Genomic DNA, 26,700 nt, shown 5'->3' with positions numbered 1-26,700 from the left:
ATTAAAATGTATGTAAAACGCTGGCTTACGTTGAACTTTTGATGTTTTTTTTAAAGATTCGGACGTATTCATAACGACTTGGTCATATGCATAACGTATTAGTAACAGACACACAACGTTTCGTTGTGTTATATATAACTTATACCAACGAATGCTGAACCTGTTGTCGGCCTTCACAACCTATGCCCAACGATAGTCTAACTTAGGCATAGCGCGCTGCACGCATCACCGACGATGACGTGGCGTAGGTTATGAAAAGGCCGCCGCACAACGATTCAAATCATAACCGCCGCAGAAATGGAAGTGTCAACATCGCAGTCACACCTTGGCGATCTTGCCAGCGTACGCCGACCTCTGACAAATGCGTCGAAAACGCTGGCGCACGTCGAATACGGTATGGGTAAGTTTGGTATGCATGTATAAAACGCTAAAGTACGCTATCATACGTAGTATTAAATGGAGTACGTCTTGTAATTTTAAACATGTTGAAAATTTTACGACGTACTTGCCGTATAACACACGCTCCGCATGCGATGGGAATAAGTTGTACGCACGATATGCGATCGTTGACACACATCGACACACGTTACTTGAAAGGTACTCATAAGTCGAAACACGTCAAGGTAATGGTTAGCGTCAGTGTTCCAGACTCCCGTTTTTTTTTTTTTTTCGGTATGACGGTGTTCAGTGTACAGTGCGGTTATGATTTAAATCGTTGAGCGGCAGCCTATTAATTATATTATATTATAACCACACTAGAAATCGAAGTGTCAAAGTCACAATCATACCGAAGGGAGGAAGAAAAAAAAAATGAAACCAGGGAGTCTGGAACACTGACGCTAACCATTACCTTGATGTGTTTCGACTTATGAGTACCTTACAAGTAACGTGTGTCGATGTGTGCCACCGATCGCGTAACGCGAGTACAACACGTTACTCATAGGTTAGAAATAAGTTTCGGGTACGCTAAGCATTACCTCGACGTGTTTCGACTTATGAGTAACTTACAAGTAACGTGTGTCAACGATCGCGTGACGTGCCTACAACTTATGGCCAGCGTTATGCGGAACGTGTGAGTCATACACTGGCATAAGTCTTAAAATTCCAAGCATGGAAAATTTGAGGACAACCAAAAAGTACAACGTTTAAAGCCAGCGTACAACGACGTATGGCAGTGTTTTTCAGCATGCTCTCAATATTATCAAAACTTACCCATAACGTATTCGACGTGTACCAACGTTTTAGACAAATTTTCCAAAAATCGGCATACATACATTCCTACAAAGGGCTTTGTATCCACATGCTTTCGTGCAAGGCAGTCCATTCCGTTGTCATTTGCACCGTCGAGTTGAGCATGACCCACGGCATTTGCATGTCGTCAGTTCTACACAGTAAGCAGTAATAGGCTGTGCAGTCATGAGTCGCGGCTGAAATGTCTCGTTGCCATCTTTGACGACCTGTTCCCACCCACAGTTCTCAGGTGCAGGTAGATGTGGTTCAGATTCCAAGGCTCTTCTCCACACAAAAGTCTGGTAGTGCGCTCGCTTGATGTGTAGAATCAGAGCATCGCGAGTTGGAGGCAGATTCTCAATATCTTTGGTCAGACTGAGAAACAGATCACATCTTACTCGCTGAATTGAGTTATCTTGGCCATGAGGGTCATAAAGCCTGCAGACAAATGACTCAGCATCTGCAATCACACTCTCATCAGGAATTTCCTCTTTGCCTAGGTTATTCAACAGGTGGAAGTTGTTTTGAAAGACAGCCCATGCAGAGCGCTTCGCAATTCCAGCAAACTGGCTTGTGCTGTCTGAACCTGTCACTGCATGAAATGCCAGAAGTGACTCCCTCTGCGAATCTGGGATATTGATGGAGTCAATGGGAATGTAGTGTTGCTTTTTGGGTGTCCCTGCATTCATCCAGAGAAAGGGACTGAGATGCGGCTGATAGGCAACAAGGAGAATGAGGACATCAGTGTCCTGAAGCCACATGAATAATGTCTTGGCAGATGCTCAGAACTTTGTTCTTGGTATCTGTCTCATCCGCTTCTTCATTGTCCATCTTGTCAGTGCTGTCACCACCACAAAGAAGCTTTACAAGCATGTACAGGGTTTCAGGTACAATTCGCTCTGCATTTTCTGTGTTCAGTCCACCGATAATGCTATGCCCTGGAGAGTGTGTTTTACGTCACTGTAAATCTTTATGCCCACTCTGAAGATCCAGCTAAGGATTTCGTTCTCATGTCGAGGCAGACTGCACTGGGCCAATTCATCTTCTTCAGAACTTTCACCTTCTTCAGATAAATCATTCACGGCGGTTCTCATGGCAAACTTTGTCACAGTTGAGGACGCAACTATGAGGGGTTTTGTGACATCCAATGGCTGCACGAATGTCACCTTGTCACTACCAAAGTGAACCTCCACTTTCTGCTTGAAATTGTAGCTTTTGTAGGCTCCAGCCTCAATTCCAAAATCATTCAATAACAGCATGCTGTAGTGTTCCCAGATGTTTTTCAGGGTAAACACATGTCCCTTCTGCAGCTCTTTCTCAAGCTGGTTCATCACATTTCTGAAACAGATGCTTTCAGGAGACTGGTTTTTCTCTCCACTCTCCTTTTTATACTTTCTGCGAAAAGAAACATAACACTTGAGGTGATATTTACCTTCAGCTGCCATCAAGTCTGAAACACCTGCAAACCTGTGACGCATGGTGGGGTCAAATTGGGCCAAACTAAGCATCCTGGATGATGTGTGATCAAATTCAACATTTGTCAGGACACCAGCTTTTCCAGGAATGTCAGTCTGGCAGAAAGCGCATTTTGACCAATCCATAGCGCTGTGCGCGGATCTTAGTGACTTTGGGACATGGTATTTCTCTGAGGAACCTGATGTTGTGGGTATCTCTTCTGCGTAAGTCACAGATTGTGGCTGAATCCTTGACTTCAGTCTGTCTATTTTTTGTGCGTGAGTAAAGTCACTATAGCAGAATTTGTGCCATAGAATCTTTTCGACATGCTCCGGTACAGAATATTTTCTGATTCTTGAGAATGAGTCAACATATTTAGCGTCATTATATTTCTCTCTTTCTTTGCAACATTCAGCTACAGTTTTCACACCAACGATTGTAGTCTTTCGAAGTGGCGTTGACTTGCTAGTTTTTGAACTGTCCTGGCAAATAAAGCATTTATTCCAGTCTACATGCTCTTCTTCTTCTCGATCCCTTGAACCCCCTGTGAGAAATCTTGCGGCTTTCATTTTTCAGTTAGTCCTGGGTAACAGAAAAACACACAGTTATGTAGTTTAGGTTCATTTTATAGCAAAGTTGTAAAATTCATTGATTGTGGTTTGTATAATCAGACATTCTAATTCAAGCCTGAACATTTCTCTAAAAATAATATAGTGAAAAACAAGTCATATTATTTTTAGAAAATGGATGGAGCAATGTTTTTTCTATACTCCCATCAGCTCAGGCATACTCAAAAACATGGAAATCGACCCTAATTTTGTAATTTCATGTCAATTTGTGGCTGAAATATGACGAAAAGTGTATTTAATGGCGACCATTTTGTAAACTGTCATGGCGGCCATACTATCCATATCCAGAGTTGGCAACAAGTTGATTCACGTTTCTGTGTGTCTGGACAGTCAATTTATACCTGTTGCACTATTCTAACACGGAATCAGCAGGGTCGTACACTATTCTGCATTGGGCCTCCTGACTATTACAGGGCTTTGATTTGCCTTCTGAATGCTCTGTGAGCTCCTCAGACACCCTGTCACGTGACCTTATCATCATACTGAAGCTTGCAAAAGAAACACCATGTTGGATCTATGATTTTTGTCTCTTCTGGTTCCAATGAAAGCTGCAATCATTGAGTTTAACTGATTACAAATAAGGTTGGTTGAGCCAACCTTATGTGCGAGTACATGGAGATAAGGGTTAAAGGGGAACCCAAATGCTCAGACCACCACAACGCTAACATTTCGCTTGATACCTTACAAAATAAACATGATGTGTCTTTTTCGATTTCCGAACTATAAAGTCGGTAATGTTGTGATTAAAATTCGAAATCCTCTTCTTCCTCAGGTAAGCGGTGACATCACACCTATAAGGGGACCACCACTTCCATATTGTTTACGGGTTACATCGCGGTTCGAATGAACTCAAACACTGAATAATTCTCAATTTTCCACAAATATGCTGAGTCGATGCGTCCTTGGTTGTAGTAATACAAATCGAGATGGTTACATGCTACACCAATGGCTGAAAGATCCGAGGGTTGCCAGAAATTGGACGAGGTTTGCCCTAAATACCCAAGTGTGGATCGGGCCACAAAATGTTCATTTTTGTGCTCGGAACTTGTTACAGAGCACTGGTATGAAACAACACAGATGGTTATATCTTGTGGTTATCCACCATGATTGAGAGATGATGTCATCCCCATGATTAAGCAGAAGAAACAGCCTTCATCTGAAACTGGAACACCATCTCTACCCAGCTACCAGTACATGTACATGGGTGATTAGAACGGTGAATCAAACACTTGTTGCCATTCCCCGGCAGTCACCACAAGAGCACTGGAAAACAATTATCTATTAACACAAATTACTACAAATCAAATGAACCATCCTCTATTTGTAGTGGAGAGAAAGTATGTATGCATCATCATCTACTCCTCCGAGAGGATTTCATTGCGTTGGCTAAAACTTTCAGGGTCCCACCACTCCCTCCCCCCCACAACTTTCCATCAACCATCACCCCCACAATATCCACCACCACCCCACACCCCCTCCACAACCCTGCCATCACCCATCACCTCTACAATACCCACTACCATCCCGCACACCCCCTCCACCATCCCCCCTACAAATCCCTATCAACCATCACCCCCACAGTACCTACCACCATTCCACATATACCCTCCACAACCATTACCCCCACAATACCCACCACCACCATCCCACACACACCCTCCACCACCCCCCACCCCTACAACACCCCATCAACCATCACCCCCACAATACCCACCACCCTCCCTCCACACCCCCATTAACCATCACCCCCACAATAGCCCTTCTCCATAACCCCCATCAATTATTGCCCCCACAATACCACTACCCCCACCCTCCCCCCTCCACTGGGGTGGGACATCGACACTCTACAGACATGACGGTGGGACACGGCACAGACACAAAGCATTGGGGGAAAGTATGAAATGGGACGATCCCGTAACATACTAAACACCTGGTGAGTCTGCGATGGTGGGACAAAGCATTCATCGCCAATTTTGTCCGCAGTGCCTGTGTTGTCGGGTGATGGATATTTCTGCTCGAGTAATATATATTCTGCTCAAAACCTACCAAGCTGAAGTGATCATTTGACATCATCATCATCATCATCGTCATCTTGTCTATGGATGTGAAGGTAGTCCTGCACATCTTGTGGTCTCTTCTCGTCTGATCAGTGTTTTCATCTTCAATAACACTGTTCCCTTCTTCCTCTGAATCGCTCGCACAAGGCTCAAAACGTTACAGCTCCACAATTCCCCCGAAAGCGTTTCAATTACTAATTTTCTCTCCAACCATTCCTCCAAAATCCCATTGATCAGTTTCAACATTCTGAGAATCTTTGGATTTGCTAAAAATGATGGAATCAGTATTTGAATCCGAGCTCGACATGCATTGTTTCTCTCTGTAAAGCCACCCTGTGGATCAATACAGCTTCAGGTTGTGACGTCACTGGTGAACTCAAAATCGACACTCCAGGGCTTTTTTCGACACTTTGTGATTGGCAAAAAAATTCATTTTTTCCCCCTTCAAATTAGACTGTGATGAATGATTCTCAATGGTTTTCAGAAAAAAAAAAGTGGTGTTTGTGTTCCCCTTTAAGTTAAAATCATTACACAAAATATTCTAGCAATGTGATTGGTTCTGCTGATGCTTATTTATCCGTTCATATATTTTCTGAAACTCTTTCAGGCTGATATGTTTGCTGGAGCCATTTTCATCCAACAAGCAATGGGTTTGAATCTGTACCTTGCTGTTGTTTGCCTTCTCATCATCACTGGACTTTACACAATAACAGGTAATTGTATCATTAAACATCCCAATGTATCACATGAAAATAGTAGGTCTTTGTGTGACTATTATTTGACTAAATTCTACCCCCTCTCCAATGTTCGACGTACTTTTCCTTTTTCTGATATCTCCTGTTCTTGACCAGCTTCCAATCTCACACAACTACCAAACTGCCATGGTCATATACACTCCAACTCAGAAAAAAAACTTTAAAAATTGAAAAACCATGGAGGGATGGAATCCCCAAAAACAAACAAGGGAATGACACCACAATCCTTTTACGGATTGCCATCATGACATATTTTGACATTTTTGACTTTTTTGTCATGGGTGGCAAAAGTAACAATTGTATGAAGTTTTCGATGTGAGAGGTAGTTGCAGATTTGCAGTGCGTGTTGTTGCCTCGTTTGTCTGTTTTTTTGTTTGTTTGTGTGCACGATATCTCAAAAAGTTGTGGATAGATTCAGACGAAATTTGGTGGTCAGGTTGGGTGTGTGACAAGGACAAACTGATTCGATTCAAGTGAAGATGCGGATCCGGATCTGGACACGAGAATTATTTATTTTTTAAAGTGATTCTTCACCATTGAGAGATCGGGCCAAAACCGATATAGTACTGTATAGCATGATATTTCAAAAATGTAATGGGCCCGATATGTTCTCGTGGATCAGGAATTACGTGGCGGAGGTATGTGCTCTACCTAGTGCCCATCTTGTTATTCAATAAAACCATCTTCAAAAACTGCATTTCCGCCAAACCAACTTATCCACAGCCTGGATAGATTACAAAAAAGCCTTTGATAGTGTCGCACATTCATGGATTATAAAATGCATGCAAGTGTACAAAATTGACCCCCAGATAGTCACACTGATTGAGAAAGCAATGATGCTCTGGAAGACAACTCTGATACTACGCTACCTGGAAGGGAAGATTGAACTTCCAAGAGTAAAGATAGAACGTGGTATCTTACAAGGTGACAGCCTTTTCTCCCTCTCCTGTTTTGTCTGGCTTTGGACCCGCTGAGTAACCTCATCAATGAACAAGGACACATACTGAATCTGACATGCAACAGAAAAACGACTAAAGAAACTAGAAAGGTGACACACCTACTGGACATGAACGATCGAAAACTCTTCACCCCAAATGATAAGAAATTGGCAGATCAACTGAAACTAGTAAATCAGTACTCGGAGGAGATTTGAATGGAGTTTGGTCTTGACAAATGTGCCAAATGCTCATTTGTACAAGGAAAAACAAAAAGAACAGACAACATCTCAATCGATGAAAGCACAACAATACAGGATATACAATATGAAACATCACACAAATACTTAGGAATAGAAGAAGGCCCCCAGGTACAACACAAAACAATGCGTAAAATAATCAGCAGAGTACCGACGCAGAATAAGACTAATTCTGAAGTCATCCTTCTCTTCAAGAAACACAACCAAAGGTATAAAGTATAAACCAACTTGCAGTTCCCGGTATTCCAATATCACTGTACAATTATAAACTAGCCACAATTGGAGATCAGCAATCTCGACACCAAAACAAGGAAACTTCCAACTATTCACAAGATGTTCGACAAAAACTAATACATACCGAGGTTGTACTTACTGAGGCGAGAGGGAGGAGGTGGTTTGATGGAGCTTAACCGAGTGCACACACAGAACATCGTGTGTAGGACTAGCGGAGTATATGAAGAGCTCAGCAGACTATCAGATGACATTTGTACACGAGCAAGAAAACAACAAACCAGAAAAGTAATCCTTAATCCATTTAGCAACAAACTTCCAAAAACAGGTGCAAGTGATGGATATCCACAGCCTGGATAGATTACAAAAAATCTGTTTCAGGAAAACGAAACAGAAACAAACACAGCCTCAATGATTGCAAAGCAAAAAAAGGAAAATTACAAAAATAAATAGCAGATATACTCTGACAAATGGGAGAATGACAAAAGAGCAGGAAGATTTTTTTAAAAGCGCTTGACAGGACAGGACAGGAATCAATAAGAAAGGCTCATTGGAATGGCTACGAAGAGGTTAAATTAGTTGGGATGGAGAACGAGTCATCATCAATGCCCAAGACCAAGGACATTACACTAATGCCTTTAAAAAATGGCGGAATTGAGTCAATCAGACTAATGCAGGTTTTGTCGGGAAGAAACAAAGTACCAGTCACCTCCTTTCAAGATGTAAAAAAAACTTGTCGGAAAAAGCTGTACGCAGAAAGACATGACAGCGTCTGCAGAGTAATCCACTGGCACATCTGTAAACATTTCAATATCTCAGTCCCAGAACAATCATGGAAACACAAACAAAATCTGACCCTCAAAAATGAACAAGTAATGCGCACTCGTAACAAGATGATCCCATCAAGTGTAGCCATTGCAAACAAAGCATTGTGTCCGGACATGGTGCTCAAACACATAAAGGAAAAGTCGGCATTGTTGATCGAGGTTTCAGTTCCCAATGACTTTCGACTAAACCCCCCAGAAATCAAGAAAATGACCAAATACCAGGATCTGAAAAATTAGGTCAAGAGGATGTGGGAATTAAAGAAAGCTGAAATTGTACCAGTGATAGTTGGAGCTACAGGAATGATGAAGAAACCGCTTACTGAGAACTTAAAAATCATTACGGGGAATATTGCTACAAACGAGCTACTGTCAAAGGTTCAATGAAGATTCTGAAAAGAGCCCTTGGAACGAGGCTATGAGAACGAAACTTCAGAGTTTGGTTCATGAATCATGATCCTCGACCAAAAAATAGGAGGTGGAGATTTTGACTTCAGGGAGAACTTCCACCCACGTCCTGAAACCCGCAAATGGAAATAACAACCAATGAGGAGGTACTGAATGACTTGCTTGAACAATATTATGCATATTGTTATGAATTGGCGCCCGCCGGCGTGCTAACTGCCGCTTTCCACGAATAGTAGGAGCTCGCCCACCGGACGGACAATTCAGTCGTGACCTTCCGGAGCAACGCCGGAACCCTGTCATGGGTGGGTCTTCAACCCCACCACGGCCTAGCCAATTTTCTACCCGCGCAGGATAGGGTCAATCGCCGAATCTCAATATACCTAAGGACCCGCGCAGATAGCTAACCGGAAGACCGTACCTCAGCGCAGGTCGGCTTGGGACACGAACCGCTTAAGCGGTCCGTTCCGTTCTGCAGTGATAACCGAGCAGGTATTATCGCCCGACCTCGCCGGATCCGATTCTATTTAACGGGTGTTTAAAACCCAGCTATTTATTCCGCGATGCAAGATGGCATTTTCAATAGGGAGAAGACGCAACTAACGGGGTACATTTCAACAAAGCACATTTATTTATAATCTACACACAACACGTATGCAGGTAAGGCAATGAAATAATCATACACGTATGCAAAGAGACAAAAGCAATCATGTATACAGACAAAGCAAAAGCATTACAACCGAATATTATTATTATTAATGTACAGTCACTTAACAGTTTTAGTTATGGACACGGCGTCACAACATGCACTCAAACGAAAAGAACAGACCACCCCCATAGACAGGGGAGTCAGACAGGGTCCGCAGACCTTTATAACGTGGGGCCTTGGTGACCGAAAGGGCCCCACGAGGCCGTGCAGGTTACCTTCTTCGCTGGGGCGACCCACGATGCTCCTTTCCCACGGCAGCTAGCGTAGCCACGGTCCGGCCCAGGCCTCGTCCGACGGCCTGGTGATTCGGGCCCAGCCGGCAACGCCTCAGAGGAACGAACGGGCCTTCGCTCTTTCCGAGTTGATGCTCTCGTTAAGAGCCTGCTCGTCCCTCGCGCTGCCCAGACTGTCATGAAGTCCGATCACCTCGGACCGTTCGGAGCTGGTTGGCGAGTCCTCTCTGTCCCATACTTGAGCGCGCAGGTCTGTGCGGCAGAGCAGGCGGGGCTGCGCTCCCAGCTCACGCCTCCTCCTGGCGTCCGACCCTCTTCACCAACTGAAGGCTCCAAGCGCCAGGCTCCCGACTTCCGCGCATCTCCTCGACCGCTCCAGACAGACACTCTCCTGACCCGACTTGACTCTCGACTTTACTCGTTGAACTGGCGCTCTGCGCGGCCTTTTCTAGAGCTGGTGAGACGAGATCTGATCTCTGCCCTCTCACCTCTGACCTCTGCTCGGAAAGCGGACGTGGTAGAAATCACCGGTTCTCTGGATCCGATTCTCCGAGAGCGAAGCTTCCACACAGAGCGAACGTGGTAGAAATCGCCGGACTTGTGCTCACAACGAAACCTCCCACGTTGGTTTGCAGTGACGCTGTTCGCTGGGACTCGCCGCGGCTGGTGCAAAGATGGTGTCGTTTCGGAGACGAAGGTGAGGCGGTTTGTGGCGTGGAGATGTTGACGGTTGCTGGCGGAGTGGTGAGGATGGCGTGGTTGTTGAGAGGCAGGTGTGGTTGTGGTTGGTGTTGTGGTTAAGGGGATTGAAATGTGGTTGTTTGTCCAAAATAACGATAGTAAATAAAAACGGTTATCTCAAAGGATCACAGCCCTGTGACACGAATAATCTTGTATATTATTTCCGAGTTTGTGGTTTCGTGTCACGCTATCTTCGACTTTGTTCTGCGCTCGAGTAACGTGATATTCGGCTTTCATTATCTCAAAGACCATATGAGGTGCATGGTACAAAAAAAGTAAATAAAACTTATATATTATTTCCGAGTTTGTGGTTTCGTGTCGCGCTATCTTCGACTTTGTTCTGCGCTCGAGTAACGTGATATTCGGCTTACATTATCTTAAAGACCATATGATGTGCATGGTACAAAAAAAAGTAAATAAAATGGTTCTGATACAGTGAAATCGTATTCCACTTACTGCATTAAAGTAAAATTACTACTGATACTATATGGACTACTACCATACTCCATGATGTATAATTTGAGAAGTGTCTGTGTGTTTGGGTGTTTGACTTTTATGTACTCTTGAACTGCTGATTGGAATTAGTTGGAAACCGAAGGTTGTAATTGGGTGTTGTTTTAGGTGGTTAAAAAAAGACATCACCCCCGGGGTCAGGGTAGGGGGCGAATGCCAATTCTATGTAAATGTGTATTGTATAGTGCCACCAGAGTGGAGCCAGTATTACAAGTCATAATATAATATGCAATTTCCCTACATGAAAACCATAGACATCATGGAAATGGGGGAAATAACTGCTCTGTAAGGATGGGTTATTTACTATTATACTATATTTTTTGAAGTGTCTGTTTGGTTGTTTGTTTGTTTGACTTCCTAAGCCATTATATCAGGTGAATACTGGTGATTGTACTCACTGGTGTATACAGGAGGCTTCAGGCAATGAAAAAATTAATTGCCCTGGGAGTTCAGGGTGGGGGGTGGATGCAGATTCTACCGGTAAATGTGTATCATATAGCACCATTCTCAATGGGAAGGGGTATTACAGTTCGTCCTAAAATGTGCCAATTCTAGGGGAATGAACCCACCTTTAAGTACGGGTTCTTCGCTGGTGCTTTTTAAATCTTCTTTATCTCGAGCGTTCATCTTCGATTTTTAAATCAAAATTAGTGCTTCTTAAATCTCCCAATAGTCGAGCTTAAATCAATGAGTGATCGGGCTTATTTTATGCCCCACTACTTGAGAACTCCCAAGCTTTGGACATTTGTTATTTAAGGATTCTGCCTTCTTAATAATATGATTGAAAACTTTCCTTTTCTGTACAGCCTTTTCTAACTTTTATTCTGATTTTAATAATGTACTGTTTATCCAGCACTGTTATACTTTCTGATAAAAATAGAAGTTCTTTAATAAATTTATTGAGTCCACCAGGCACAGTGGAGTTGTCACAACTGTCGTGGCAGTCCTTTGAATGGATATTTGTCTCTCCATATCGGATTATATATATATATATATATATATATATATATATATATATATATATATATATATATATATATATATATATATATATATATATATATATATATATATATATATATATATATCTGTTGGGTTTGTTTATACAATTATTGCTCCCATTTTTAATGGTACCACAGACTTTCTGAGCAACCACCATTTAGAACTTCTTTTTTTTTTACCTCCCCCACCAGGGGTGGATGGAAGTTATGTTTTCACCCCTGTCTGTATGTCTGTCTGTTTGTCTGTCTGTGAGAAGGATATCTCAAAAAGTTGTGGATGGATTCAGAAGAAATTTGGTGGACAGGTTGGGTGTGTGACATCGACAAATTGATTAGATTTTGGTGAAGATCTGGATCTGAATCCAGATACTAGAATTTCTCAGTGATTCTTCACCAAAAATGATTGGGCCAAAGATTTTATATATAGCACAATATTTCAAAAAGTTGTGGATGTATTGTGGCAAAACTTGGTGGATGATTTGGGTAAGTGACAAGAACAAGTTGATTAGATTTTGCTTAAGATCCGGATGCAGATCCGGCCTATCAGTGAGATACAAAACTTAAATTGTTCACCCTAACAGAGTGGCAGAGATATGCAATCTTCCAAGTGCAGTTCGAGATTCTTCCTCATCTTCTAATTTCTGAGCTGTATCTCAGAGCCGGCTGGGACTATCAGAATGAAATTTTGCATTAATATGGATATAAAAATGTGCAGGGTTGACTGTTTTTGACCTAAACATAACTTTATGGTCATGACCAAATTATAGATACTAGTACAGGCCCGTAGGGGCGGGCCCGCAGGTGCGTGTCTGTAGGTGAGTGCCAGTATGTGCAGCCCTCTCTCTCGCCCCCTCTCTCTCGCCCCCTCTCTCTCTCGCCCCCTCTCTTTGGCCCCCCTCTCTCACCCTTCTCTCTCCCCCCTCTCTCCCTTCTCCTCCCCCCCTCCTCTCGTGCAAAAAAAGAGGAAGCATTGTGACGTCACGAATGACGTTACAATGCTTCCTCTTTTTTTTTTTTCTCCCCCCTCTCTCCCTTCTCCTTCCTGGATCCTCCCCTAGTGCGGGCCCGTAGGTGCGTGCCAGTATGTGCAGCTTCCTGCCTGCAGTATCAGGTCCCCAGCATCAATTGTGACGTCATATCAAACGAAGAAGAAGAATTGTGACGCCCCCTCTCTCTCTCACCTCCTCTCTCTCCCCCCCTCTCCCCCTCTCTCCCCCCTCTCTCCCCCTCTCCCCCTCTCTCTCCCCCTCTCCCCCTCTCTCTCCCATCTCTCCCTCCTCTCTCTCCCCATCTCTCTCCCCCTCTCTCTTCCCCTCTCTCTCTCCCCCTCTCTCTCCCCCTCTCTCTCCCCTCTCTCTCTCCCCCTCTCTCTCTCCCCCTCTCTCTCTCACCCCCTCTCTCGCCCTTCTCTCTCCCTTCTCTTGCCCCCCCTCACCCCCTTCTCTCGCCCTTCTCTCTTCTCCCTCCTCTCTCCTCCCCTCTTTCATTCAAGCACGCCCGTATGGGCGTGCCAGTATGTGCAGCTTCGTGCTTGCAGTATCAGGTCCCCAGCATCAATTGTGACGTCACATCAAACGAAGAAGAAGAATTGTGACATCCCCTCTCTCGCCCTCCTCTCTCCCCCCTCCTCTCTCCCCCTCCTCTCTCCCCCTCCTCTCTCCCCCTCCTCTGTCCCCCCTCCTCTGTCCCCCCTCCTCTGTCCCCCTCCTCTGTCCCCCTCCTCTGTCCCAGCTCCTCTGTCCCCCCTCCTCTCTCGCCCCCCTCTCTCCCTCCCCTCTCTTTAGCCCCCTCTCTCCCCCCTCTCTCCCTTCATCTCTCTCCCCCCTCCTCTCTCACCCCTCTCTGTAAATGTATTCACAAATGTCTACCAAGCACAACAATTGATTCCAGCTTTGGGAAAAAACAGCTTTCAAACCCTTGGGAAACAGCTGTTTCCCTTGGGAAAATTCAATCCTTGGGATTAATTAATAATTTGAATAATAATCAAATCTTGGGATTAAAAATTAAATAAATTAATAATAAAATAATCAAACCTTGGGATTAATTAATTAATTCAAACCTTGGGAAAAAACAGCTTTCAAACCTTGGGAAACACTTGAGAACAGCTGAAATGGATGAGGAAATACGATATCAAACTTTGAAAAGGCACATAATCAGGTCCCCAGTGTCGATTGTGACGTCATACCAAACGAAGAAGAAAAAGAATTGTGATGTCAATCTTGCAAAAAAAAATTAATAATAATTAAATAAACATTAATTGTGACGTCATTTGTGATGTCATAGCACCGTGTCCTGTCATTGGTCGATAGATAAATGGCCGTAACTTGGGAACCGCTCGTCCGATTGATATCAAACCTCGAAAAGGCACATCAGCAGGTCCCCGGCAATATTCCTGGCAAGTATCAATCTGATCGGACCGGTGATCGTCCGGTTATTAATAATTTGGGGAAAAATTGGCATGATAAGGTGAGAAGGTGGAACACCTTCAGCTGCCATATATACACCTTTTCAACACTGAAAAAGCAGTAAAATGGCCGTAACTTGGGAACCACTCATCTAATCGATATCAAACCTCGAAAAGGCACATCCGCGGGTCCCCGGCAATATTCATGGCAAGTTTCAATGAGATCGGACCGGCGAGAAACGGCGGTCGCAGACAGACAGACAGACAGACAGACACACAGAGATTGCTGGAATTATTGATAAATTTTAACATTTTTCACCAAAGCTCGACTAAGGTTTGTCCAATCAGAATGAAATTGCTTTCACTTGATAGCCTAGAGCCCGGGAGCAAAGGCGCATGTACGCCTAATTTATATCATACCCCTCCGAGTTAAAGATCAAGGTGAAATGTCGGTCTGAAAAAAAAAAAAACGCATTTTTGTGTCATCGCTCAATTTTGCTTAAGCAAAATCTCAGGCAGCTTGGCCTTCCAAGATGTTCTTGCAGCATTAGAGTGTACCTGTACTGAAGTTGTACACCTGATTTTTGATTCATGTACTTGACCTGCTTTTTTCGGATTGTGACATAATTAACAAAAAACACCTTTTTCATCATAACTTGAATAATTTTCCTCCAATTTTCATGATGTTTAGTTTATGGATACATTGTAGATGGGGTCATATTGTTACGGTTGTGGAAATTCGCATTACACCATAAAGAGTCCTCAGGTGAGATGTATCGATAAGTCCATGTGTAGTTAGCCCAAACCCGTTGTATAGAGGGAATTTATGTGATCCAACTGGGCTGCGACGCTTTGAGTGAGCCATTTTTCTGTTCTATCTATTATTTCAAACAAACAGCATCTCAAGAACCACGCCATCCCCACCACAGCGCCAACCACGCCACCTCCACCACCTACGCTACCACATCTTCGCCACTTTCCATTCAATAAGCACCGTGCGGTCACGATCTCCGCGGAAGAACAAAAACCACCAACGATGCTCGTGGGCTTTTTCCGCCATTTTTCCCCGCGCTTGGTGTGAAGGAAGGGGGAAGGGCAGCTCGCCGCCGATTGGTGGATGAATGGCATGAGGCGGTCGGGGTGAGGGAACGCCCCTTTTCGGGAACCTTCTCAAAGGAAGGTGGAGCTGAAAACGGGGCGGGGCGAATGGGCGGAGCCGGCCCCTACAAAAGGGACGAACGGTTTGGTTCGGGGGTTTTTTTTGGTTGGTTGCTCGGTTGGTTCGGAGTTGTGTGGAGTTCGAAGTGAGCCTTCTGGTTCGGGTCGCGAGCTCGTGGTTCCTGCCCTGTTCGGCGATCTTCACGTGGGCCCTGGGACCCCGTGCACGAGCGCAGGAAGTAGCGCCGAACAAGCCCCGTCCGTTCCCCCAAGAGCCCCGTCCGAGCTGTCGGGTGGACGACGCGAGCTACGCGCGGGAGAAGGACTTGACGCGCCCAGGGAAGTCGTGACTTCCTTTTCTTTTGGGGTTTTTGTGTAAATGTCTGTGGGTGGCGCCAGTCCATCAAGTATAACTGTGTAAGTGTTGCCGTGTGTAAGTCTTATTCGGTATTAACTCTGCGTCGTTCTTGCTTTTGTTTCTTTTGTTTTATGTGCATTTTTCTTTTGCTGTAATATACGTGCTTCCGTGTGTCATGCAATAAAGTGCGGCTTGTTGAACTTGTGCCCTGTTTCGTTGTGGCCTTTCCTTTGTTTGAATTTCCATCTTGCATCACGTAAGGGATTGGTGGTGGGTGTAAGTTCCCGGTAACTAATCTGAACCGTCAAGGTCGACAATAACTTCGCTCGGTTATCCCGGTAGTACGGAACGAGCCGCTTAAGCGGTTCGTGTCCGGAGTCGACCTGTGGTGAGGTACGATCGCCCGATTAACCATCCACGTAGGTACTTAGGTAGGTCGAGTTTGGCGAACAACCCTATCCTACGCGGGTGGCCGATTGGCACGATCGTGGTGAGGTTAAACCCCCACCCGTGACTGGCTCCGGGCGATAGTTCCCGGAGGGTCACGACTGAATTGTCCGTCCGGTGGGCGACGTGTCGCGATTCGAGTTACGTGGCCGATCGCACGCCGGCGGGCGCGAATTCGCAACAATATTTTCTTAATTTTCATTCTATCCCTAAATGTTGAAGGTCAAGATCATATGGTGGTCCGAAAAAAAAATAAGGTCATCATCGTATTGCGGGTCAAAGGCATGTCGTGGGTGATCACCAATGCTAAGCCTCTCCTGGTCAGGGGAGGCTTACTGTTGACAATCACTTTGTCATCACAGATATCTAGTTAGGGTACCCTGTGAGTACAGGGTACCCTATTGTTTTCCTTCTGTTTATTATTATTATTATTACGCATTATTATTATTATTATTATTTTTCCGCCGGCATTTTGCACCCTTTTTCGCTTTAAAAAGCATTTTCTCTGGAACACTAAGTCCGATCGACAGAAAATTTTCACCATAGTATGTATCTTTTTTGATAGCACAATCACGTTATAATTATGACGTCATTGGTCACGTGGTACGGTCGCCATCTTGAAAAAAGCGATAAACTTTGGACATCTGTATCTCGGAAACCGTGCAATGGAAAATTTTTTCGTTTGATACATTTTACTAAGCTCCCTATGGGGAACACGTGTGATTTTTCGTGACGTCATAGGTGAAGCGATATACCGGTGAAAATTCGTCAAGTAGAACGCCATATAGGAAATTTCTGAAAAATTCTGAGCGTCATCTACACCAAAATTCATCGTCAAAAATGTTTTTTTTGACGTCATCGATGACGTAATTCGGCCGCCATCTTGTTTTTTAGTGTTTTTTTAAAAAAATCTTCTTCTCCAGAACGGCTGTGCAGATTGCGGCGAAACTTAACACGCACATTCTCCCTGAGGTCCTCTTTCAAGTTTGTTAATTTGTTGTTGATACGTCACATGGTTTGGCGGCCATCTTGAAAAAACCCTAAAACCTTCAAACATCTTCTTCTCCAGAAGCGCTGGTCCAATGAAGGCGAGATTTCAGAACTATATTCGTGAAATGCATGCGATACAAGTTTGTTAATTTCGAAGTGATAGGTCACGTGGTTTGGCCGCCATGTTGGATTTAAGAAAAATATTAAATAATGTTTTCTCTGGAATTTCAGAAGCCATCGAAGCGAAAATTTGCAAGTGCCTTCCTCCCTCAGGTCTGCATACATGGTAAAAAAATTTTACCTCAGAAGTCACATGGTTTGGCGGCCATCTTGGATAGAAAAATAGACCTTATCCGATTTACACGAAACTTCACACAGTTGTTCGGGTCGACGAGGGGAAAGCAGAATTTAAATTTATGATATCATAGGTCACAAGGTTCGGCAGCCATCTTGGATTGAAAATGAATAAATTTTAAAAATCTTCTTCTCCAGAAGGGCAAGACAGATGAAGACGAAACTTCACACATATATTCCCCATGAGGTCCTTTCTCAAGTTTGTTAATTTGTTCTTGATCGGTCACATGGTTTGGCGGCCATCTTGAAAAAACCCGAAAACCTTCAAACATCTTCTTCTCCAGAAGCGTTGGCCCAATGAAGGGGAGATTTCAGAACTATATTCGGGACAGGAAGGCGATATAAGTTTGTTAATTTCGAATTGATAAGTCACATGGTTTGGCCGCCATCTTGGATTTAAGAAAAATATTAAATAATGTTTTCTCTGGAACCGCTTAAACTAACGAATCGAAAGTTTGCAATTATCATCTACCGTCGTGTATACACGCGTGGTAAAAATTATGATGTCACACGTCACATGGTTTGGCGGCCATCTTGGATAGAAAAACGCACCTTTACCGATTAACACGAAACTTCATAAACGTGTTCCAATACCCAGTAGGAAGCAGAATCTAAATTTGTGATGTCATAGGTCACATGGTTCGTCAGCCATCTTGGATTGAAAATGAATAAATTTTTAAAATCTTCTTCTTCAGAAAGGCAAGACAGATTAAACCGAAACTTCACACATATATTCCCCATGAGGTCCTTTCTCAACTTTGTTAATTTGTTCTTGATTGGTCACATGGTTTGGCGGCCATCTTGAATTTACCTTAAAACCTTCAAACATCTTCTCCAGAACACCTGATCTGATCAAGGGGAAACTTCACACCCCTATTGCACATGAGTAGGGAATACAAGTTTGTTAATTTCTAATTGATAGGTCACATGGTTTGGCAGCCATGTTGAATTTAAGAAAAATATTAAATAATGTTTTCTCTGGAACTGCTTAACCTATCGAAGCGAAAATTTGCGTCTGTCATCGTCCATGATATCTGCATACATGGTAAAAATTATGAGGTCACAAGTCACATGGTTTGGCCGCCATCTTAGATTGAAGGATAAATATTAATTCATGTTTACTCTGGAACCACTACTTCTATATATGCGAAACTTCATATTTATAATTTAGGCTACATGTGAAACAAAAGTTTAAAATTTCAACCTGATCGGCCGTGTGGTTTGGCAGCCAGAATTATTTTATTATTTGAATCTGGTCGCCAGTAATAACGAAATTGAACGTTTTGTGCTGCCTGGTTCGTAACTCGTCTGTTCCGCGCCGTCTCGAAGCAGGCCTGTGTTTGTATCACCATTAAATAATGTTTTCTCTGGCACCGCTTATCCTATCAATGCAAAACTTTGCGACTGATTTAAGTCTCATGTTGTATCAGTTGTGTCAAAGGCGGACACTTCTGGGTACCCGGTCATCACTGCCAGCAGTTATAAAGTGGCAGTTCTAGTTTCAATTGTAATTGATTGAGCTCAAACACAGTAATAATTGCAGGCCTTCACAGAGGCTACTTTCATGCATTTCTATGTTCTTACTTCCTCGTTTTAATGCTGAAATGTGTTTTATTTTTATTTTTGCCAGGTGGATTGACAGCAGTGATTTACACAGACACACTACAAACTATCATTATGCTCATTGGAAGTTTCATTCTCACAGGTTATGGTAAGTATTCTACATCATAACCTTGGCATTCTATGCCACACAAACATCTCAAAGAAAGTAAGTGTATGGGTATGCATATCCATCACCATATTGTCAACCAACATAAAGATGTAAAACTAACCATAACAGCTAAATTAGGTGTAAAGAAAACAAATGCATTGTTGCAGTGAGCCCGGACTCGCAATCGAACTGAGGTTCTTGTCCTGTGCCGGTGGCTCTTTTTGTGCCACGCGTTTCCGGTCTTTCATGACCAGATCTCTTGGGCCACTAAATAACTGTCATGCCTGTCAGCTGAGTCCAAAGCTCCAAAAAGGGTTGTGGGCCTTTTATGTACAATTACCATCTCATGGGATAGCCTGGTGTTGGCTTAGTGGTTAGGGTGGCTGGCTTGGGATCCTCGGGTCCTGAGTTCGAGGCCCGTTTTCCACTGAATTAACACCAGGGGGTTGACTCAGCCTGTCATCCTTCCGAGGTCGGCGAAATGAGTGCCAGTGTACTGGTCCCGGTGTATGCCCCGGTTAGAATAGGTGTATCATATCCCTGTGTGTCGTAAGAGGCGACCGGGGTTGGCGTCAGGAAGGGCATCCAGCCATAAAACATTTCCTCAAGAAGGGAACCATGATTGCATGGAGCCCACAAAGATCTAACCCCTGCTCAGCAGGGGAAAATGGCTGCAAAAACGACTCTTTCTTTTTTTTTAACCTTCATGTGGGGCTCCGGAGTTTGACCGAGAGTCACGTGCAACGCAGCAGGCCATATCAAATTGTGAGCCGAGCAGTCTCTGACCTGCATTCACTTTAATTGAATGAGCACTAGTTGTGCCAATCGTCCGTCTTAAGGACGTAACAGGTTGTCCACATTCACAGGAGACCAAGTTGATTCAAACAGGTGTGTATGCATTTAAAAACCAAGCACAACAAACAAACAAACCGTAAAAGCAATGATTGTCCCCTTTGTAGCCCCTAACAATACGCACCCAATGAACAAACCAAGCGACGCATACTTACTTACTTACTTACTGTCCATTATGCCTCCTGGCATGTTGGGCAGCAACGAAGGTCCTCCACTCCTGTCTGTTCTGGGCTAGCTTCTGGACACTACCCCAGGTCAGGTCCATAGTTTTCATTTCCTCCTCTACAGTTCGGCGCCAAGTGCTTTTGGGTCTCCCTCTTTTCCTTTTCCTTTCCGGTGTCCAGTGCAGGGCTATTCTTGGGATGCTGTCTGGTTCTCTTCTCAGTATATGGCCAATCCAGTTCTAGAGGCTTCTCATGATGATGGTGTCCATGCTCTCTTGTTGGCATTGAGCAAGGAGATCTTGGTTGGATATGGTGTTTGGCCAAAATATTCTAAGGATTCTTCTCAGGTTCTTAGTATGGAAGACTGACAGCTGATTGATGTCGCTTCCTGTCATTCTCCAGCATTCCGAGCCATATAAGAGGGTGGATAGGACACAGCTCTGGTATAACTTCAGCTTAGTCTTGGTGCTGTATTGCTGGGATCTCCATACATTGTTTAGCATTCTGAAAACATTCCTGGCCTTGTTTAGCCGGTTCTTAATGTCATTGTGTGCTCTGCCATCGTGTCTGACTGGTGCTACCAAGATAAGTGAACTCCTCAGTTATTGGAAGATCATTTCCATTCACTTGGATTGGCAAGGGTTTTTGGATGTTTAGTATCATTACTTCAGATTTTTTATGGTTTATCTTCAGGCCAATTTGTTGTGCAAAGTCACTGAGATGGGATGTTTTTTCCTACATGTGCTTGTGAGTGTGGGAGACAAGAGCCAAGTCATCAGCAAAATCAAGGTCTTCCAATGCTGAGAAGAGGGTCCATCGTATGCCTCTTGCTTGGTCTTCGGTTGTCCGACGCATCACCCAGTCAATAGCGATATTGAAGAGTAGTGCCGACATCACACACCCTTGTCGGACTCCTGTCTTCACCTGGAATGTGTAGTTACTGTTCCCCACTCTGCAAGAGAAGTTGGTGTAGAAGCTCTTAATCACTTCGACTATGTGCTGTGGGATCCCATACATTTGTAATCTGCCCCAGAGGCTGTCTTCGTGGATGCTGTCAAATGCTTTCTCGAAATCAACAAAGTTGATGTGTATATCTGTCTCTGCCATTCTGTGCACTGTTCTATAATGTTGCGAAGCACAAATATCTGGGTCAATCCCCCCCCCCCACTACGAAATCCTGCCTGTTCCTTCCTAAGCTGTTTGTCTACTGCGTCTGAGATACGTTGTATAATAATCTTTGCCAGAATCTTGCTTGAAATTGATAGAAGAGTGATCCCTCGCCAATTGTTACACTCTCTTAAGTTGCCTTTCTTTGGTATCCTAATGATGACTCCTTCTGACCAGTCATCAGGTATCTCCTTCCTTTCCCAAATAGCTGTGAAAAGTGGTACAAGTACTTCAGCTGCAAGCTTGGGATCTGCCTTGAACAGTTCTGCATTGAGGTTATCTTGGCCAGGGGCTTTTCCACTTTTGAGAGACTTAATGACTGAAACAATTTCCTCCTTAGTTGGTGGTTCAATGCTAATGTCTAGGTCATCCTCTGCTTGTTGGGCGTCAGCCTCTATTATGGGTGGTGTTCTGTTCAGTACTTCATTAAAGTTTTCTGTGCAACGAGCTTCTTGTTCTGCTCCTGTTGTTGGGAGTCGGCCCTTTTTGTCTACAATTGGTGTCTCAGTGGTTCGACGATGTTTGCCACAGATTATCTTGGTTATCTTGTAGACCTTCCCTTGCTCCCCTTTCTTAGCTGCATCTTCTGCTTGATTAGCAAGATCTTCCAGGTACGCCCGTTTGTCAGCTCTGGCTTTCCTCTGAACTGCTTTGTTTGCTTCTTGGTACTGCATCTTGTATCTTTCTTGCAGCCATTTGGACTTTGTCTCATTTATTTTCTTCTTTAATTTTCTCCTATTTTCAATGGTTTGCCACGTGTCTTTAGTTATCCACTCCTTCTTTGTCTTCTGCTTGAACCCCAGGCAGGCTTTACTGGTTTTCACATCGGCTATTTTGGTTTGTTCCCACACAGTATTAATATCATTTGCATTTGGCTCTGTGTGATCGTCCATATCTGCTCGTGCCTGAAACCTGTTCTTTAATTATAGCACGAAAGAGCCTTTCACTTTTGGGTCATGTCGTTTCTCAACATCAAACTGTTGCCCGCCTGTCTTTTTGCTCCCTGTTTTCCTCAGCTTTACTTTGAGAACAGCCAGGACCAGGTGGTAGTCGCTACCAAAATCAGCTCCCCGTTTAACCTAACATTAAGTAATGAGCGTCTCCATGTGCCGTTTATCATCAAGTGGTCTATCTGATTCTTATCCCTTCCATTTGGAGAGTACCATGTCAGTTTGTGAATGTCTTTGTGCGGAAAGAGGGTCCCTCCAATTACTAGGTTATAAGTGGTGCAGAGTTCTATTAGTCTCTCTCCATTCTCATTCATAGTACCCCAGCCCTCTTTTCCCATGGTCTTTGTTGTTGTTTCCAACCTTGGCATTGAGGTCCCCCATCACAATCTTCATGTCATGTCTTGGTGTGTTTTCCAATTCAGCCTGTAGTTGCTCATAGAATTCATCCTTAACACTATCATCACTATAATTTGTTGGAGCATTACACTGGATGATGGTTGTATTCATTTGCTTCCCCTCATTCTGATCTTCATGAGTCTACGATTGACAGGTTCCCACTCTATCAAACGATTCTCTTCTCCTTTCTTTAAAATAATGGCTACTCCTCCTCTGTGATTCTCGTCATCCCTTCCTGAGTACAACACTGTCTCCCCTGTGCTGGTCCTAAGTCTCCCTGATCCCATCCATCTGCTTTCAGTTACTCCAAGAATATCTCGGTTGTAGCGTCTCATTTCTGATGTCACTTGTGCTAGTTTCCCTGTGTCATACATTGTTCGTACATTCCAAAATCCTATCCTAGTCCTATGTTTGGCATTCAGAACTTCCACCTTCCTGCCAGTGGCTTCCTTTCGGCTTTCACCATTGACATTCATCCTAGCATCTGTCGATAGCCCTGGAAGTCCATCATGCCCAGTAGTGTTGATTCCTTCAGTTGCTGTTTCCGTAACATATTTGTTTTACGAGACAGGGTTGTTAGTCCTAGATGCTCAACCCCCAACCTGGAGGACCACTGGATCGCTCTTCGTCTCGCCTCTACCCTTTGACCTGTCCAGCATGGGAGGCCCTACCAGGAGACGAATCTCCCACTGACATAGCTCTAGGGGTCACTGAGACACACAAGCTCCCCGACCACGACAAGGTTGCAATCCAACTGGGAGAAGCGACGCATGGGATTACCTTATCGATATAATTTAGGCTCCACAGACATTCGACAGTTCTGCAAAGGGTAACAGGACATGACAGAAGAGGCAATCAATCTGTCAGAGGTAGGTCCCTTATGGGCCCTGTTGGCTCGTCCAAAGAACAGGTCTAGCAGTCACTTGGTTGTGTCAAGGGGTTTCCTCAGGCTGCGGTGTCAGCACTGCAATATTGATTGCTCATTTGCGAATTCCACCAACCACCGAGCCAGACGCGTCAAGTCCTCTTCCTTGGAGAAGCGCAGAAACTTCCAGCACCCGAGCAAAATGACCCACAGCCAGAAACAGAATCACCAGACCAGGACAATCAAGCAGCCCAGAACCATCAGGCACCAACCGATAGGAACCAAAACCACCAGTAACACAGGAAAATGACCCTGTGCACCACCTTTAATCCCCTCCATCCTTGCCTACAGGCCGTCTTGTTCCAAATTGGTTCATGGTCAGCACCTTAGCCAGCCTTTAGGTGGGTTCTAACCACTTAGCCTTCCTTTACAGTATACGTACCACGATTGTGGTCGCACTCAATGGCCCCGAGGCCTCTTTGTAAAGAACATAAAGGACAGATTCAGGAAAGGAACATTTAATATAGCCAAAGGGATGGTATCTGGAGAAACATTACATGGATTGGGGGATGTGTCTATCTATTACATATGCAATACAGTCCCATCACATGCATGGTATAGCGCACTTCACTAAACAAATACTTAAGAAACTAGAAAGAGCAATCAGATATTGCAGACCCTTGCCAGGACTTGTTTGGTGTGGTGTAATTTGTGTGGCAAATAAATGGAAGTACGTACTAAATTAATGGTCATTGTTTGCAAATGAAAGGTGTACATGGTCTAAAGGGTCAAAATGGTTAAAAGGGCCTTAAAATTTTGAAGGGGTCTAACGGGTGTAATTTAAGATCTAAAGGGTCAGAATTGTCTGAAAGGATCTAAAGGGTGGGTCTTAAAATGTCTTAAAAGGGTCTCAAGGTCAAAGGGGTGGTATACCATAACATGGTATTAAAAGGTCTGAAAGGTGTGAGGGTCTAAAAGGGTCTTAGGGGTTCTAAAGGGTCTAAGAGGATCCAAAGGGTCTTAGTCGAGGTTTAGGGGTTCTAAAGGGTGTAACAGGGTCGATTGGGGCTTGGCGTCTAAGGGGGTCCATATGATCTACAGAGTCTTAAGCTTCTAAAGGGTTTTAGGGGTCTTAAATGGTTTTAGGTATCTTAAGAGGTGTTACAGGTGGAAATGGTGGTCGAGGTCTTCAAGGGTGTTGGGGTTTCTTCAGGGTCTAATGTAATTAATCCACTTGCTCATGTTCTGTGCAGACAAGCAGACAGACAAACTTGTGCCAAACTTGGTTGAAACCCCTTCAAAGGTTCACAAAGGTATCTTGGTTCCAAAAAAACCCCAATAACCGAAGGACTTACAGACAACTTGAAAACATCTTGTCTCAAGCCTTCATCTGCAGAGGCATAAAAATGTTATTAAAGTTCATAAAAACGATGCCAAATTGAATTCAGTAAATACAATCGCAATGGGAAAAAACATTATCGATGAAGCACTGAAATAAATACATTTAAAAAAACATTTTCAGTTATTATTAATGGGTGAATGTGGAGAATGTGGGCAGTCTGTTAAAAAGACAATTTCTGCATTTGAGTATTGATGTGGACTCATGGTCGAGGTTGTGGACTCTATTTTGGAGAGTTTCTGGGCAGAAAGTGTGTAATCTTCGAGCAGAGTGGAGGAAGAAGGTAGAAGGAGACAGCCAAACAAGGAATGTAGGTAACGATGAGGGTTAGGGGAGAACGAAAGGGATGGACAAGATGGATACATAAATAAAATTTTGGGAGAGGTGGAGGTGGTTTAATGGATGTAGAAAAGATCATGATTTTGGATGGGGGATGACTTGAGGTGGTGGGAACTTCTAAGAAACCGACGGCCAAATGAAGACCAAGCTCTTCATGAAACATCAGGACCATGTCGTAAAGTTAAGTTGGGCTCCCCATGACTGTACCACTTCAGGAAGGGGGGGTGGGGTGATGGCTCTTTACCCCTATTCCCTCATTTTCACAACACCTGTTAGGGAAATAACCATCAGTACCCAAGGCTACAGGGCTATTTTTAGCTTTTAGTTTTACTTTAAGTTCAAAACTTTGTCTTTTTTTTTTCTAACAGACAAAACAATATGTCATGTCTATCTCTTATTCTGCAGCTTTCAATAATGTTGGTGGTTACGAAGGATTGCACAAGAAGTACATGAACGCCATCCCTGAGGTGTCTCCAAATTTTACCATTAACCAGGAATGCTACATGCCTCGAAATGACTCCTTCAATCTGCTCAGAGACCCCATTACTGGGGATCTTCCTTGGCCTGGTTTGGTCTTTGGCTTGACTATCCTCGCCATATGGTATTGGTGCACCGATCAGGTAATTAAGTAAATGGACAGACTTTGAAGTCAAGGGGATATTGAGGAATTGCTTCTTTCAAGAGTGCACTGCCACATGGCCATTTGTCGTGAGAGTTTTTCATTGTTGAAGTGTCTCCCATTGTCTTATCTATGTGACTCTTGTCCACATGAACCTTTTAAATTTAATTTGAGAAGCGGCAATGTTTGGGAGCAATCAGATATATTGCCTTCCTCTTGTTCTTTGATGCTCAATGACTACATTCTTATGTCTCTTCATTGCGTACTGTTTAAACGTAAGTTGTATCGTGAATACATATATATATATATATTAATTACGTCCTATTAGAACGTACCTTTTAAACCTTTACACCACTTAGACTGCTTTAGACCCCTTTGGACACTTTAGACCATTAAACCCTTCAAACCCCTTGGACCTTTTAAGACCCTTCAGATATTTTAGAAACTTTAGATGCCTTTAAGAATCTCCATCCTTTTGACTCTTTTTATCCCCTAGACTTTCAGACCCCTTAAGACCCTATAGACCATTGAAACTTTCGACCCTAACTA

At 43.7% G+C, this 26,700-nt stretch overlaps 1 protein-coding gene across 2 annotated transcripts in view; it reads left to right on the top strand.

Moving 5' to 3' along the window:
* The window catches only part of LOC147011142 (sodium/glucose cotransporter 1-like), a 144,886-nt gene that overhangs the window by 39,766 nt on the left and 78,420 nt on the right, over positions 1–26,700 (top strand). For both annotated transcript variants that reach the window (XR_015052450.1, XM_085859830.1), the window contains exons 6-8: positions 5,979–6,084; positions 19,320–19,400; positions 25,938–26,152. Coding sequence is in view for 1 of the 2 variants with exons in the window: in XM_085859830.1 (XP_085715956.1) it covers positions 5,979–6,084; positions 19,320–19,400; positions 25,938–26,152 (402 nt within the window). In the remaining variant the exon portion in view is untranslated. The remainder of the gene's footprint in view (positions 1–5,978; positions 6,085–19,319; positions 19,401–25,937; positions 26,153–26,700) is intronic.

This window comes from Eptatretus burgeri, chromosome 16 (genome assembly GCF_056783735.1).
Source record: "Eptatretus burgeri isolate ZD-2024b chromosome 16, Ebu_testis_v1, whole genome shotgun sequence".
NCBI lineage: Eukaryota > Metazoa > Chordata > Myxini > Myxiniformes > Myxinidae > Eptatretus > Eptatretus burgeri.
Note: the sequence above shows the minus strand (reverse complement) of the source record. Positions and strands in the feature narration are given on the sequence as shown.